General features: G+C 47.3%; 1 protein-coding gene across 11 annotated transcripts in view; it reads left to right on the top strand.

The window, feature by feature from the left end:
* The first annotated feature begins 8,430 nt into the window (after positions 1–8,430).
* FNBP1 (formin binding protein 1) overlaps positions 8,431–16,826 on the top strand; it is an 85,310-nt gene continuing 76,914 nt past the window's right edge. For 8 of the 11 annotated variants that reach the window (XM_066580221.1, XM_066580222.1, XM_066580220.1 and 5 more), the window contains exon 1: positions 8,431–8,717. In XM_066580221.1, coding sequence (XP_066436318.1) covers positions 8,694–8,717 — 24 coding nt within the window. In that variant the 5' untranslated portion in view covers positions 8,431–8,693. The remainder of the gene's footprint in view (positions 8,718–16,826) is intronic. The other 3 variants (XM_066580216.1, XM_066580224.1, XM_066580223.1) reach the window with 1 other exon arrangement.

Here is a 16,826-nt window from a genome sequence, read left to right as displayed (position 1 = left end):
GTACTTGTGTAACCGACGGCGCTGCATCCATGATTGGTCGATATAGCCCATTTAAAATCTGCTATACCTGGCGTAATGGCAGTCCACTGTGTGATTCATTGGCAGCACCCTGTTGTTAAATAGTTATGTGAGAGATTGCATGATTCTCTGTGCTATGTAATTAATGCTGTTAACAAGATAAAAGCGCACTCTTTGAACAAACGTCTTTTCCGCAAGTTCTGTCAAGACCATGACGAAGAATTGGAACGTCTACCTGTACACACCGAAGTGAGGTGGCTATTAAGAGGAAAGTGCTTACGGCACTTCTACGAACCTTTTGACACAGTCGAGTTTCTTCGGCCGATTGACCCAAGCCTTTGTAATGCAATCGAACTACGACCTCTTGACGTTGCCTATCTCACAGACATATTTGACAAATTCAACGAGGTCAACACAAAGCTTCAAGGAAAGAAAATGTATTTCATTAAGGATGAAGGGTTTATTCTCTTCCTTCATTGTCAAACTGGACCTTCGTACCAATAACCTGAGTCGACGCGAGCTCTGTCAGTTTCCGAGTCTTCAAGAAATTGCACGCGAAGACGAAGACAAACTTCCAGTTGCAGACTTAGATGTGTTTTGCTCACACCTCAAACAAGCCAAAGGAGACATGCAAAGTAGGTTTCATGATCTATGTACCGTTGAAACACCAACGTGGGTACTCAATCCATCTCAGCAGACGCAGGAGAATTCCTTCCCAGATTGCAAGAGCAGCTGAACGACTTGAAACTCGATAGTGAAGCCCAAGCGTTTTTCCAACAATGTGGCTATGAATGTTTTTGGGGGAAAGTGAAGAACTCCTGTCCTATCCTGTGGCAGGAAGTTAAGTTGCTCGTGTTAGCCTTTCCATCTACGTACTTAAAGGGGTTGTCCCGCGCCGAAACGTTTTTTGTTTTTTTTCAATAGCCCCCCCGTTCGGCGCGAGACAAACCCGATGCATGTGTTGAAAAAAAAACGGATAGTACTTACCCGAATCCCCGCGCTCCGGTGACTTCTTACTTACCTTGCGAAGATGGCCGCCGGGATCTTCACCCTCGGTGGACCGCAGGTCTTCTGTGCGGTCCATTGCCGATTCCAGCCTCCTGATTGGCTGGAATCGGCACACGTGACGGGGCGGAGCTACGAGGAGCAGCTCTCCAGCACGAGCAGCCCCATTCAACACGGAGAAGACCGGACTGCGCAAGCGCGTCTAATCGGGCGATTAGACGCTGAAAATTAGATGGCACCATGGGGACGAGGACGCTAGCAACGGAACAGGTAAGTGAATAACTTCTGTATGGCTCATAATTAATGCACAATGTACATTACAAAGTGCATTAATATGGCCATTCAGAAGTGTATACCCCCACTTTGTTTCGCGGGACAACCCCTTTAATGGAGAGGGGCTTCAGTGTGGTTTAGCAGCTCCTGACAAAAGTGAGAAGCAAACTTTAGATATGTGTAAGGGATGACTTGAGACTGTGGTTGACGAAGATAGAACCAGATATCGCAAAATTGGGGTCCGCTTATCAGGCCGAAGGCAGCCATTAACCCCTTAGTGACCAAGCTTGTTTGCCCCTTAATGACCCGGCCCAATTTTGGAAATCTGACATGTGTCACTTTAACATAGAATAACACCGTAAAGGTTTTGCATATCCAAGTGATTCATAGTTCAAGTGATTCAAGACAATGTCCATCTAGTCCAGCCTGTTTAGCTTCCTGTGTTGTTGATCCAGAGGAAGGCAAAAACCCCAAAAGCAGAAGCCAATTAGCCCTTTTGGGGAAAAAATTCCTTCCCGGCTCCCTAATGGCAATCAGACTAATCCCTGGATCAACCCCTAATAGTTCCTACCTGCCTGTATACCCGGATTAACAATTAACCTTAGATTTATAACCTTTAATATCCTTCCTCTCCAGAAAGACATCAAGTCCCCTTTTAAACTCCTCTATGGATTTTGCCATCACCACGTCCTCAGGCAGAGAGTTCCACAGTCTAACTGCTCTAACAGTAAAGAACCCCTTTCTATGTTGGTGATGAAACCTGCTTTCCTCTAAATGTAGCGGATGCCATCTTGTTACCATCGCAGTCCTGGGTATAAACAAATAATGGCAGAGATCCGTCCCCTCATGTACTTATACATAGTTATTTGATCACCCCTTAGCCGTCTTTTTTCTAGAGTAAATAATCCCAGTTTTGGTGCCTCTCTGGGTATTCTAGTCCCGTCATTCCATGTATTAGTTTAGTCGCTCTTCTTTGAACCCCCTCCAGTACTGCAACATCTTTCCTGAGCACCGGTTACCAGAACTGTACGCAGTATTCCATGTGAGGCCTGACAAGTGCCTTATATAGTGGGAGGATAATGTTCTCGCCCCTATACCTCTTTTAATGCACTCCAAGACTTTATTTGCTTTTGCAGCAGCTGACTGGCATTGATTGCTCCAGTTTAATCTACAATCCACTAGTACTCCTAGGTCTTTTTCCATCTCACTTTTCCCCATCAGTACCCCATTTAGTGTATATTGGTGACATCCGTTTCTCCTGCCCATGTGCATAACCTCACATTTATCAACATTGAACTTTATTTGCCATTTTTCTGCCCAAGCCCCCAGCTTATCTAGGTCCGTTTGCCGCTGTATATTGTCCTCCGTTGTATTAATTGTCTTGTATAATTTTGTATCATCTGCAAATATTGATATTTTACTGTGCAGTCCATCTATCGGGTCATTGATAAATATATTGAACAGAATGGGGCCTAATACTGAACCCTGCTAGTGATGGTGGCCCAATCAGAGTATGAACCATTTATTACCCCCCTCTGCTTTCTATCATTGAGCCAATTCTTTACCCAATTACACACATTTTCACCCAATCCGAGCCGTCTCATTTTGTATATCAGTCTCTTATGCGGTACGGTGTCAAATGCTTTAGAGAAGTCCAGATATACGAGGTCAATAGACTCTCCCAGGTCCAGCCTAGAGCTTACTTCATCGTAGAAACTGATCAGATTTGTCTGACATGATCGACCCTTCATGAATCCATGCTGGTAAGGGGTTATTCCCTTGTTCTCCTTGAGGTACTCGTCGATGGCGTCTCTCAGAATCCCATTACTGAAGTGAGACTTACCGGCCTGTAGTTACCAGGCTCACTTTTGGTCCCCTTTTTGTAAATTGGAACCACGTTGGCAATGCGCCAATCCAATGGTACAACACCGGTCTTGATAGTGTCTAGAAATACGGTATTAGATATAGCGGCCTAGCTATCACATCACTTAGTTCCCTTAGTATCCTTGGGTGTAATCCATCTGGGCCCGGCGATTTATCGATTTTAATCTTCTTTAACCGATTCCGCACTTCCTCCTGCGTTAGGTATGACATATTTTTTGAAGGGTTCGTTTTATTCCCCTGCATCTCGTGTGGCATTTCCTTTTCTTTTGTGAATACGCTTGAAAATAAACTATTTAATAGATTTGCCTTCCCTCCATCATCTTCAATGATTTCTCCTGCATTATTTGTTAAAGGGCCAGTGCTCTCCCTGCAAATCCTTTTGCTATTAATATAGTTGAAAAATAGTTTCGGGTTATTTTTGCTCTCTTTTGCGATCCGTCTTTCTGCTTCCTCCTTGGCAGTTTTGATCCTATCTTTGCATATTTTGTTTTTTTCCCTGTACAATTTTAGTGCTTCTTCGCTGCCTTCTTGCTTTAGTAGTTTGAACGCTTTCTTTTTTTCGTTTATTGCCCCTCTTACCGTCTTGTCGAGCCACATTGGTTTCCTTTTAGCTGAGTTTCTTTTATTTTTAAAGGGAATGAACTGCTCACATGAGGCGATTAGGATCCTTTTGAACTTTTCCCATTTTTCCTCCGTACTGATACTTTTGAGGATGTTGTCCCAATTAATGTTACCGATAGTAATTCTGAGCTGATCAAATTTTGCTTTACTAAAGTTTAGTTTTAGAGATGAGCGAATATACTCGTTTCGAGTAATTACTCGATCGAGCACCGCGATTTTCGAGTACTTCCGTACTCGGGTGAAAAGATTCGGGGGGGCGCCAGGGGGCGGGGGTAGGCGTGGCGGAGCGGGGGTAGCAGCGGGGAACAGGGGGGAGCCCTCTCCCTCTCCCCCCCACTCACCCACGGCGCCCCCCGAATCTTTTCACCCGAGTACGGAAGTACTTGAAAATTGCGACGCTCGGGCGAAAAAGGGGCGTGGCCGAGTAGGTTCGCTCATCTCTATTTAGTTTGTTTGTCGCTCCCTGATAAGGCTTCTTATTGAATGACAGCTGGAAGTTGATTATATTGTGGTCACTGTTCCCCAAGTGCCCCTCAACCTGAACCCCCTTTATTCGGTCCGGTTTGTTAGTTAGCACTAGGTCCAGAATGGCCCTCCCTCTCGTTGGTTCCTGCACAAGTTGGTTCAGGTAATTATCTTTAATTACTCTCAAGAACTTATCACCCCTGTGAGATTTGCAGGTTTCGTTCTCCCATGTTATATCTGGATAATTAAAGTCCCCCATAATAATTACTTCATTGTTTTTTCGCCACGTATTGTACTTCATTTAGGCGGTAAAAATAGACCGACGGAATTTGTGTATATTTATTAAAAGCACCAAAAATGGGAACATTTTGAAAAAATTGACATTTTTTTTCACATTTTCAACTGTAATATCTCAAATATATGCAAACATACTGTACAAATTTTGATAAGATTTATATTTCCATCTTTTTACTCTATTTTGGAAGAACATTGGAAAAACTTCAGTTTTTTTTTAACCATTTAGGGGACGTGCAAATTTAACATTGATTATTAACATTTTGTTTTCCTGCACCAAGCCAAGATTACAAAGGCTCATAGGTGTCAGAATAATAGATACCACCACGAATGGCCCCATTTAAAAAACTACACCCCTTAATGTATTCGCTGAGGGGGTCAGGAGTATTTTGACCCCACCATTTCTTTTCAGGAATTAATGCAATTTAGAGGAGAAAAAATACAATGTCATAATGGATCCCCCTGTTTGTCCTGTGTTCAGAGACATACCCGTTGTGGCCCTAATCTTCTGTCCGTATGCACAACGGGGCCCAAACCGAAAGGAGCCGCCGGTGGCTTTCAGAACAGACATTTTGCTTGAAGGTGACTTAGACCCCATTGCACACTTGTAGACCCCTTGAGAGGCCAAAACGACAGAGAGCCCCCACAAATGACCCCATTTTGAAAACTAGACCCCTTAACGCACAGTTTTTGAATGAATCTGAGCAAAGCAGAAGGAAAAAATTACGATTTTCATTTTTTGGCAATTGTGTCATTTTAAAAAAACTTTTTTTTTCTACAACACACACATGAATGAAGACTTAAACCCCAAAATGGATCCCCCCTTTTCTCCCGTGTTCAGACACATACCCAATGTGGCCCTAATATTATGTCTGAATGCACAACGGGGCCCAAACTGGAAGGAGCATTAAACTTAAACTGTGTTTTAACTTTTACATAATCGCCATTATCCATTGGATAACCGCGATCACATGACTGGAGAACGCTCACCGTGGCCCGCGGTTACTGCTCCAGGCTCTCTGCTACCTGTAGTAACCAGGAGCAAAGGGACTTTAAATTTCCCAGGCCCTTTCAAGCTTCTGCGCTTGAGTCCACCATATTGCAGATGAGCGTATGCAACGCAGTTGGGGAAAGGTCCGCGTATAAATATCCCGCCGGGGGTCATCACCGGAGGCCTCAGGTAGATCATTTCACCTCCCCTCACGAATCCAATGCATGAGGGAAGGTGAAACTTTAACTTTTTTATAATTTTATGTGATCGCCTTTTTTTATTTGAAACTGGTCATCACATGACCAGGGACCGCGTACCGCGGCCCACCGTGAAGACTCCAGGCTCTTGCCTGCATTTGGTAGCCAGGAGCATGGAGATTTTAAATTACTCTGGCAATCTGCGGATCTTGCACCTGCATCCGCCATCTTGGCGGCGGGCACAGAAGCTATGATGAGGTGTGCGGATAAATCCGGGGGCCTTAGGTACATAATTTCATCTCCCCTCATGGATATGATCTGTGAGAGGAGATGAAACTTAAACTTTTTTCTTTTTTTTTACTTTACATGATCGCTGTTATCCATTGGATAGCAGCGATCATGTGACTGGGAACCGCATACTGCGGCTCCTGGTGATATCTCTCTGCTCTCGGCTACACATGTTAGCTGGGAGCCAGAGAAATTTTAAATTCTCTGGCTGCGCACCCTTCTGTGCGCGCGGGGCGTATGATGTCTAGCGCGCACGCGCAGAAGGTGCCGTTAGGACCAGGAGGCCAGAACGCCGTGGGACATCGTGGAGGACGGGGGTGAGTACTTTCAGCTGCCCTGATGGATCCGAACCATCAGGGCAGCTGAATCTTTAACTTTTATTTACTTTTCATTGAGTTTCATATGATCGCCGGCATTCGGTAAATGCTGGCGATCCTGTGAACAGGGGTCAGTGTGGGGTCCGGGGTCCCGGGGTGACAGTACCAGATTGTCAGCTACTTACTGGAGCTGGCAGCATGGAGCTGTCATGTCCAGAGCTGGCAGGGTTTTAATCCCTGCAGGGAGCATATTTTTACGTCCCTGGGGACTAAAGCTTAGCAAGCCAGGGTGTAAAAACACTAAGGGGTTAATAACACAGCTTGTGGCAAACATTATTATTAGTCAAATTTAATTGTTCTTGCATTTTAATTAGTCTTGTAATCATTAAGGATTAAGGTGTGTCTTTCATTTTCTTTATACGTTGTACGTTTCTATCGAATGATAAAGATGGTATTATTGCTTCCGTCTGCAGTAAAACCTGTTTATTATTGTATGGATGATAGGGGATGCGCCACGGGGTCCGTCTCTATATTCTTTGACCATCAATATCCAATCCCTTAGGGTTAGGGAGAGCTGCAGGATATACAGAGGGCTTCTCTTAGGCCGCCTGCAGGAATTTCCGCCCCTGGACGCCTGCATAGGATTGCATTACAATACGCAATACTATGCAGACGGCCGCGGTTTGCGTGAAATCATGCGCAGAAAACAAACCGCGGCATGCTCTAAATTCTGTGCGGGACTCGCAGATCCCCGCCCAGAAACGTCACTCACCGGCCGCCAGCTCTGCTCTGCGCATGCGCCGGCAAGCCAGCACATCAAACAGCCGGAGCCGCGGGCGCGGGTGAGTACGCGCCGCTCTCTGCAGGCGCTCGGGTCAGGTCCCGCTGCAAGAATTCTCGCAGCCGGATCCGACCCGGCCGTCTGCAGGCGGCCTTAGGCAGAGAGCCCCCCAAAAATGAACAATACACCGTTAGAGAAAAAAATCCCTGCGCTGCCCGATATGATGGTATAGAGAATACAAATGCAATCTGTCTAGTGGATACTGGATCAATAGTTAACAGAACTTACTTATTAGGTGGGGGGGGGGGGGGCTGTCCAGAATCCCCCTCCTTGAAGTGACGACTCCAAATTTGTATAAGTAAAGTACGCTCGGATGCACAAGAGTAAATTCCAGTACTTTAATGTAGAAGGCGACACGTTTCATCTGTTATTGGTTGAGAAAGGTGCCACTGTTTGGGCACCGAAACGCGTTGCCTTCTACATTAAAGTACTGGAATTTACTCTTGTGCATCCGAGCGTACTTTACTTATACAAATTTGGAGTCGTCACTTCAAGGAGGGGGATTCTGGACAACACCCCCCCCCCCCCCTCCTAATAAGTAAGTTCTGTTTACTATTGATCCAGTATCCACTAGACAGATTGCATTTGTATTCTCTATACCATCATATCGGGCAGCGCAGGGATTTTTTCCTCTAATGGTGTAATGTTATTTATTATTGTATCCGCTATTAACCTGTTGTTAAATATACTTCTTTGGTCATTTTTAGAGACGTTTCCACAATTAATGCTAATCTGTTAAACATTACCAAACTTTCCCAAAAAAAGTATTTGGTATTTTAATTAGTACTGTTAACTTTGTAAACTTTGACTGGGTTTAAACTAGTAAGGCTTGGGGGGCGCTGGCCACCATCCCAATACCTAAAGGGGGCGCTGGGCTGAAATACGTTAAACCACTGCTTAGACCACCAGAGAACTTAGATTTATGCACCTTGCTATAATGCTTACAGACACCAGAGGTCGCCGCAACTCCTCGGAGCGCTTACGTAGCCCCGCCCCCTTATGTCGCAAAGCTTTCAGGTCCCGCCCCCTCTCGTATAAACCGTTATACTGCGAGCTCCGCGCTCCCGAGCTGTCAAATCTGACCCCGCCCACTGAACCACGCCCCCTAGGACAGTTTAGCTGAGGGCGGAGCCTGTGTTCCTATACGAGAGGCAAACGGTGACGCCCCCCTTACTGCTTTTACCAATGAGCAGCAGAGGGCGGAGCCTGTTATCAGTGAGCGCACGCGGTGGGCCCCGCCCAGTCACAGGACGCGCGGCTCTGAGGTGCGCGCTCCCGCGGTTCCTCCCGTCCTGGCCGCGCTCCCGCTTCTCCGCTCATCGAGGGGGGACGCCCGGGAAATACACCCGACACCCCGAGATACGTCCGACACTGACAGGAAGCACCGGGGACACCGGAGAGGAGCGGCGCGGGCATCCAGTCAGACACGCCTCCCCGGGAGACTGCCCGTTATCCTGCGGCACTGAGCAGGCGACGGTCCCTGCTGCCCCCGGGACACCATGAGTTGGGGCACGGAGCTCTGGGTGAGTGACTGTACGACCTCCTATACCACATACAGCCCGGTATATAATGTATATACCCCTGTGTGCACCCTATAGAGCCCTGTATGGGCTGTACATACCCTATATACCCCCGTGTGCACCCTATAGAGCCCTGTATGGGCTGTACATACCCTATATACCCCTGTGTGCACCCTATAGAGCCCTGTATGGGATGTACATACCCTATATACCCGTGTGCACCCCATAGAGCCCTGTATGGGATGTACATACCCTATATACCCCTGTGTGCACCCTATAGAGCCCTGTATGGGATGTACATACCCTATATACCCCTGTGTGCACCCCATAGAGCCCTGTATGGGATGTACATACCCTATATACCCCCCGTGTGCACCCTATAGAGCCCTGTATGGGATGTACATACCCTATATACCCCTGTGTGCACCCCGTAGAGCGCTGTATGGGATGTACATACCCTATATACCCCGGTGTGCACCCTATAGAGCCCTGTATGGGATGTACATACCCTATATACCCCTGTGTGCACCCTATAGAGCCCTGTATGGGATGTACATACCCTATATACCCGTGTGCACCCTATAGAGCCCTGTATGGGATGTACATACCCTATATACCCCTGTGTGCCCCCTATAGAGCGCTGTATGGGATGTACATACCCTATATACCCCCCGTGTGCACCCTATAGAGCCCTGTATGGGATGTACATACCCTATATACCCCTGTGTGCACCCTATAGAGCCCTGTATGGGATGTACATACCCTATATACCCCTGTGTGCCCCCTATAGAGCGCTGTATGGGATGTACATACCCTATATACCCCTGTGTGCCCCCTATAGAGCGCTGTATGGGATGTACATACCCTATATACCCCTGTGTGCCCCCTATAGAGCGCTGTATGGGATGTACATACCCTATATACCCCTGTGTGCACCCCATAGAGCCCTGTATGGGATGTACATACCCTATATACCCCTGTGTGCACCCTATAGAGCCCTGCATGTGATGTACATACCCTATATACCCCTGTGTGCACCCTATAGAGCCCTGTATGGGCTGTGCATACCCTATATACTCGTGTGCACCCCGTAGAGCCCTGTATGGGATGTACATACCCTATATACCCCTGTGTGCACCCCATAGAGCCCTGTATGGGATGTACATACCCTATATACCCCTGTGTGCACCCCATAGAGCCCTGTATGGGATGCACATACCCTATATACCCCGGTGTGCACCCCATAGAGCCCTGTATGGGATGCACATACCCTATATACCCCGGTGTGCACCCCATAGAGCCCTGTATGGGATACACATACCCTATATACCCCGGTGTGCACCCCATAGAGCCCTGTATGGGATGCACATACCCTATATACCCCGGTGTGCACCCCATAGAGCCCTGTATGGGATGCACATACCCTATATACCCCGGTGTGCACCCCATAGAGCCCTGTATGGGATGCACATACCCTATATACCCCGGTGTGCACCCCATAGAGCCCTGTATGGGATGCACATACCCTATATACCTCGGTGTGCACCCCATAGAGCCCTGTATGGGATGCACATACCCTATATACCCCGGTGTGCACCCCATAGAGCCCTGTATGGGATGCACATACCCTATATACCCCTGTGTGCACCCTATAGAGTGCTTTATGTTATGTATATACTCCTGTGCACACTATAGAGCGCTGTATGTGATGTACATACACTGTATACCCCTGTGTGCACCCCACAGAGCCCTGTATGGGATGTACATACCCTATATACCCCTGTGTGCACCCCATAGAGCCCTGTATGGGATGTACGTACCCTATATACCCCTGTGTGCACTCCATAGAGCCCTGTATGGGATGTACATACCCTATATACCCCTGTATACACCCTATAGAGCGCTGTATGTGATGTACATACCCTATATACCCCGTGTGCACCCTATAGATCGCTGTATGTGATGTATATACTCCTGTGTACATCATATAGAGCAATGTATCTGATGTATATGTCCTATGTAGTCCTGTGTGCCCACTATAGAACGATGTATATACACTATATACTCCTGTGTGCACCTTATAGAGCGCTGTATGTGATGTAATACCCTATGCTCATGTGTGCACCCTATAGAGCTCTGTATATGATGTACATACCCTATATACTCATGTGTGGACCCTATAGAGCTGTGTATGTGATGTATACACCCTATATATTGTGTGCAGCCTATAGAGCACTGTGTGTATATACTCCTGTGCACGCTATACATTATACACAGTGTTCTATAGGGCATATACATCACATACAGGCTGTATACAATGTTGTAGAGGCTTTGCACATAAGTATATACCATAAATATGGTTGTGTACACCATATACAACACTATATACAGCTTGTATGTGATGTATATACTACATACAGCCATGTGTGTCATGTATATACACCTGTTTACACCCTATAGAACTTTACATACAGCCTGTATGTGAAGGGTATACCCTATACACTCTTGTGTTCCCCATATATAGCACTGCAGATAATGTATATACCCGAAATACTGCTGTGTGCACCCAATACAACACTGTATGCAGCCTGTATGTGATGTACATACTCTATTTCCTCTGTACAGCCCGTAGAACACTGTATACAATCTGCATGTGATATATATAAAACATGTAGCCCTGTGTATAATGTATATACCCTTTATACTCCCCTCTAAAGCTTATAGCACACTGCATAGAGGCTGTAAGTCATGCATATACCCAATGTACTGCCTGGAGAACACTATACAAACCTATATTGTATACCATATATAACCTTGGGTACTGCATAGACATCCCTGTATGAAGCCCATATGGCATGTATGTACACACGATATATTCTCCTGTGTATCGCCTATATAACACTTTATATATCTGGTATAGCAATGTGGCGAGGCATGACAGCCTTACATAGCCCATAAATCCCAATATATACTGTCCGTACAGCCATGTATATCCTTGTGTGACCCTGAATGTAGCCCCTATATATAGCGATATACATCCCTGTATACAGCGCTTCCTCTGTACGTCCCCTGTGTACAGTGTCTTCTACTGCTGGCCTCCTCCCTGTAGATATATATGACCTCACCATCTGCTCTCAACGCTGTCAGCTATACTGAACACAGGGAATTATGGGAAATATGGGACCCCAAGGTTATAGGGCAGAGGCCTGCATGCCAGCTCAGTAATGGAGCAATCACTGCATGAGGGCAACGTCCCTATATGTCCCTATAGTCCATCTATTCTCTGCCGCTCATATCGAGTGTCGCCGCCCAGGGGCCCCTCCAGTGTCGCCGCCCAGGGGCCCCTCCAGTGTCGCCGCCCAGGGGCCCCTCCAGTGTCGCCGCCCAGGGGCCCCTCCAGTGTCGCCGTCCAGGGGCCCCTCCTCTTATTTTTCCATCACTAGTTTCCCATAAGCCCCTATTGGATGTGGCATCACATGGCTGGTACCCGGGGTCCTCATTACCGCTGCTCCCCCTGTTATACACAGTTCTAGGGTCTCACAGCTGACTCTGCGCCATCATGTTTGTGAGGGTCCCTTGTGATATTACGCCCCCTAGTCTTCAGATGCCAGGGCATGCTTGAGGTTGTAGTCCCACAGCAGCTGGACGGCCACATGTTGCAGCGCTCATCATATAGGAAACGACCGTCACGTGCGCTGGGGATTTCTGCTTTATGTCTGGTTGTGTCACCACTGGGGGGGTCGTTACTTTGTATCTTCTGCTTTTCACTTGTGATCGTCTTTGTATCTATTTCACATCATTTGCTCTTTGATACATTGTTGTATAACAGATCCTGAAGTGATGCGGGGGAGGGGCAGCAGTCCTCGATTTCCTGCATCTCTCTGTTCTGACTAATAGGGGGGTTTCCTGATTGGGGGGGATCCCCCTCTATTCCTGTCATATGCAGTGAGGCTGTCCGCAGCAGGCCCGCCTTTGGTCACCATAACTGAACTGCACTTCTACTCCAGTCACATCCAAAGCTGCATGAACATTTCTGTTTTCACTTCTCGTGCTGGTTCAGTGTCGTCTTGTCATACATCCTACTACAGCCGCCCATAGATGCGTGAGCGAAACGGCCCCTCCCCGGGGTAACAGTCATGTTTGGCTAGTAGGTGGCGCCCCCTACGGTCAGTGCTCTCATAAGACTGTAAGTTGTGTACAGTGGCTGCAGCTCTGGATGTGACTAGAGTATAAGTATAATGCAGGATAGATGGTAGAGGAGAGATGTTCTGTGACGTGAATGGATGGAGATCACAGTGTCTAATCTAATAAGGCCGCACACACTTAATGGTTACAGTCTGCATACAACGATGGCGCACACTTAAAGGGGTGGTTCTGTTACCGCCTAACCCTGCTTCAATAGGTCTCTAAAATAAGAAACTGACACATACTTGCTCCTTCGGCTGCCGGGGTCAAGCTCTGCAGCCTTACTGTGGTCCCGGTGATTGTCTGCTGTTATAAGAAAATCTCATGATAGCCAAAGCATCATTGCCCATTCTCCTGGCATCGCGCTCACATCATGCGTGCCATAATGCCAGAAGTTCAGGAACGTGTGACTCTGTAGCCTCTGCATATGATTTCCTGGAACAACCGCTTTAATAATAACCACCGGGGCCACAGTGAGGCTGCCTTGCTGGATCTTGAGGGCCACAGAGGGGTATGTGTCAGCTTATTTGAACCCCTGCAATCCTACTGAAGCGGGGTGTCCAGTAACCAGACAGCCCCTTTAATGGTTACAATGCATCATAGAATGAAGACAGGCACTTAATGGTTATAGTCAGCATACAGTGAGGGCACACACACTTAATGGTTAGTCTGTCATATGATGAGGGCACGCGCACCTAATGGTTACAGTCTGTCTTTTGACAAGGGCACACGCACCTAATGGTTACAGTCTGTCTTTTGACGAGGGTACGCGCACCAAATGGTTAGTCTGTCTTTTGGTGAGGACACACGCACCTAATGGTTGCACTCTGGCATATGATGAGGGCACATGCACTTAATGGTTACAGTCTGTCTTTTGACGAGGGCACACGCACTTGCTGGTTACAGTCTGTCTTTTGACGAGGGCACACGCACTTAATGGTTACAGTCTGTCTTTTGACGAAGGCACACGCACTTAATGGTTACAGTCTGTCTTTTGACGAGGGCACACGCACTTAATGGTTAGTCTGTCTTTTGACGAGGGCACACGCACTTAATGGTTACAGTCTGCCTTTTGACGAGGGCACTCGCACTTAATGGTTTTAGTCTGCCTTTTGACGAGGGCACTCGCACTTAATGGTTTTAGTCTGCCTTTTGACGAGGGCACTCACACTTAATGGTTATAGTCTGCCTTTTGACGAGGGCACACGCACTTAATGGTTATAGTCTGCCTTTTGACGAGGGCACACGCACTTAATGGTTACAGTCTCGTATAACGCACACACAGTGCATTCATGCTGGTAGATATATAGCATCCACTGAGTATTGTAGCTGTACAGAGATTCTAGTGTTTGCCGTGTTAGTCGTGCCGAGGCTGCGCGGCTGGGCCTGTCCGGATAAGTTCTGTTTGTTTGATTTTGCTTTTGTCTTTCCAGCCGTCTCCAAGTAATGGCTGCCGGCCAGAAGAGTCATCTTGTAGATGAACTAATGAGCGTCCCTTTAAAATGAATTAAAGGGATGTTTCTTACTATGCTGGGATGTGCCATTACTGTATGATCATGGGGGTGATTGTTATAACATGGCGTGATCCGTCCTGATAATTGGGGCGCAGACAGATTTTGGTGGGGCCCCTCAGTAACCTGTCTGGTCACCCTCCTCCCCATAGTCCTTGGTGCATCAGCCTCGTTTTCTCGGGGCACCGATCATTGATGTGTTGCCCCCTTCTTCGCTGCGTGGTGCCCTCCTCAGTGCAGTTGATCTGTAGATGTGACTGTCTTGCGGCGCAGCATCTTGAGACGTCCTCTGCTGAGTGCTGGAGACTTGCACAAGGACGTGTCGTAATTCAGGCTGCTGCTTTCTCTGCCGCCCCCTCTGGGGTGCAAACTTCTCGCTGGATGATGGCAAAGTTAATCTTCTGCCAACCTGAAATGGCTGATAACAGAAAGCAATAGGTTGCATTCAACTGTCCTACTGTCAGCCTATACTGGCCTTGTAAGGGCTGATAACAGGGAATCATAGATTGCATTTCCCTCTCCTGCACTCAGCGTTGCACAAACCTGAACCGGCTGATGACAGGGAGCAATAGCTAGAACTCGCTTGCTCCATAGTTCTCTTTACAGTCTGATATGGCCGATAGATTGTCAGCTTCTACTCAGCTTGAAGTGGCTGATAACAGGGAGCAATACATTACATCCCCCTCTGCTGCATTTAGACGGAAATGGCTGATAACAGGGAGAAGTAGCTGGATACATCAATGGGCTGGTTCTGCAGCTTTCTAATAGACGACTTGTTTCAGTTCTTCACCTTTTTTAGCATCTCTGCTTGCTGTCGGTGAACGGCAACATTCTAGTCTACATCCAGGGAACCTGTACAAGCTCCTCCCACAACACGTAGCGCGTTCCTTACAATATCGCCGTAGGAGGACTCGGGTCTTCATAAATTGTCTCAATTATCAGGTCATGTGATTGTTTTCTTCTCCGCTCACCCCTGAAGCGGCATTCAGAACTTTGCAGGATTTGTTTGTAGGGAGCAGTGCGTTGTGGGAGTGCATAATACGCAGTCAGCGCTCAGGTGGGAGGTCACATGACTGACAGGTTGCTTTAGCTCCACCCATGCTGTGTTTTAATGCCACCAGCAGGATTTTTGAGAGCAGCTTTGGATGTGAATGGAGGAAAAAATGATGTAAGTGAAGAAAGCTGCTGACTGAGATTAACTTTTTTTTTGGGGGGGGGGGGGGGAATACTATTGATTAGCTGTCCACTGGGTAAGTCATTAATAGTTGATCCCCAGGGGTCCGCCGCTCAGGACCCCAGCTGATTGAGTGCCTGCTGTCAGCACTGCTACACATCGGGGTACAGAGCGCAAGCTGCTGCTCCATCTGCGGTCTAGTGGCCAGCACTGGTAATGCAGCTCCCATTGATTTTACTGAATGCTGCGACTGCAGTTACAAGCGCTGGCCACTACACAGGGAACGGAGCCACAGCGTCCGCTCCAACCGCTGTGTGTACTGGTGCTGGCAGTAGGTACCTGGTAAGCTGATCGGCCAGGGTCCTGGGTGGGGGTCCTCAGCTAGTCCGTTATTGATGACTTATCCGGAGGACCGCTCATTAGTAAATATGGAAAACCCCTTTAAAGTTCGGCTGTGTCAGTCTACACTTCATGTCTGTCATTCTACTCGCCACATAAATCAGAATAAGCAGAAGAAGATAACTAGAAGTGATCAGAAGGTCTAATAGCTCCAGTGACAATGCGGCTTCTCTTGGGGGTCCTGGGGTTATGGATGTCATTTGTGTTGCCCTTTTATTACATGACCTGTAAACAATACAATATGAGGGTCGGACTCCGATCTGCTTCCTCTGATGATTAAAGAATAATCCAGGGGGCCGTCGCCGCGTCCTTAATACCCCCCACCATCTGGCACAGATGACATGAGCAATGTTTAATGCAGAGATCTATTATATCACCCCCCCACCCCCTCCCCATCTATTATACTGGTCTCTTACATTGGGGTGCCATAGAATGTGTCGCTGGATTCCCGGATATGATCTGTGATGTCTCTTCCCCATTACACTGGCGCTATATGTCATGTGCTGTAACTCCCCTCCCCCATTATACTGGTGCTGTATGTAATGTTATTACACTGCCACGATATATATATAACCCCCATCTGGCACTGTATATAACGTGTCTGCGCATCACGCTGTTATGTCACCTCCTCCGTTACACTGGCACTGTATATGGTGTTATTAAATGCCCCAGCCCATTACACTAGGGCTGTATGTAATGTTATTCCCTCCCCTCCCATATTCGCACTGGCTTTATACCGTATATAATGTATTATTACCCTCTCTATAGTGCACTGTATGTAATGTTCTCGCCCTCTGTATATTGCACTGTATATATTACCCCCTCTATTACACTAGCAGGATA

Source organism: Eleutherodactylus coqui, chromosome 10 (genome assembly GCF_035609145.1).
Source record: "Eleutherodactylus coqui strain aEleCoq1 chromosome 10, aEleCoq1.hap1, whole genome shotgun sequence".
In the NCBI taxonomy this organism is placed as follows: domain Eukaryota; kingdom Metazoa; phylum Chordata; class Amphibia; order Anura; family Eleutherodactylidae; genus Eleutherodactylus; species Eleutherodactylus coqui.
This window is presented reverse-complemented; position numbering and strand designations above follow the sequence as displayed.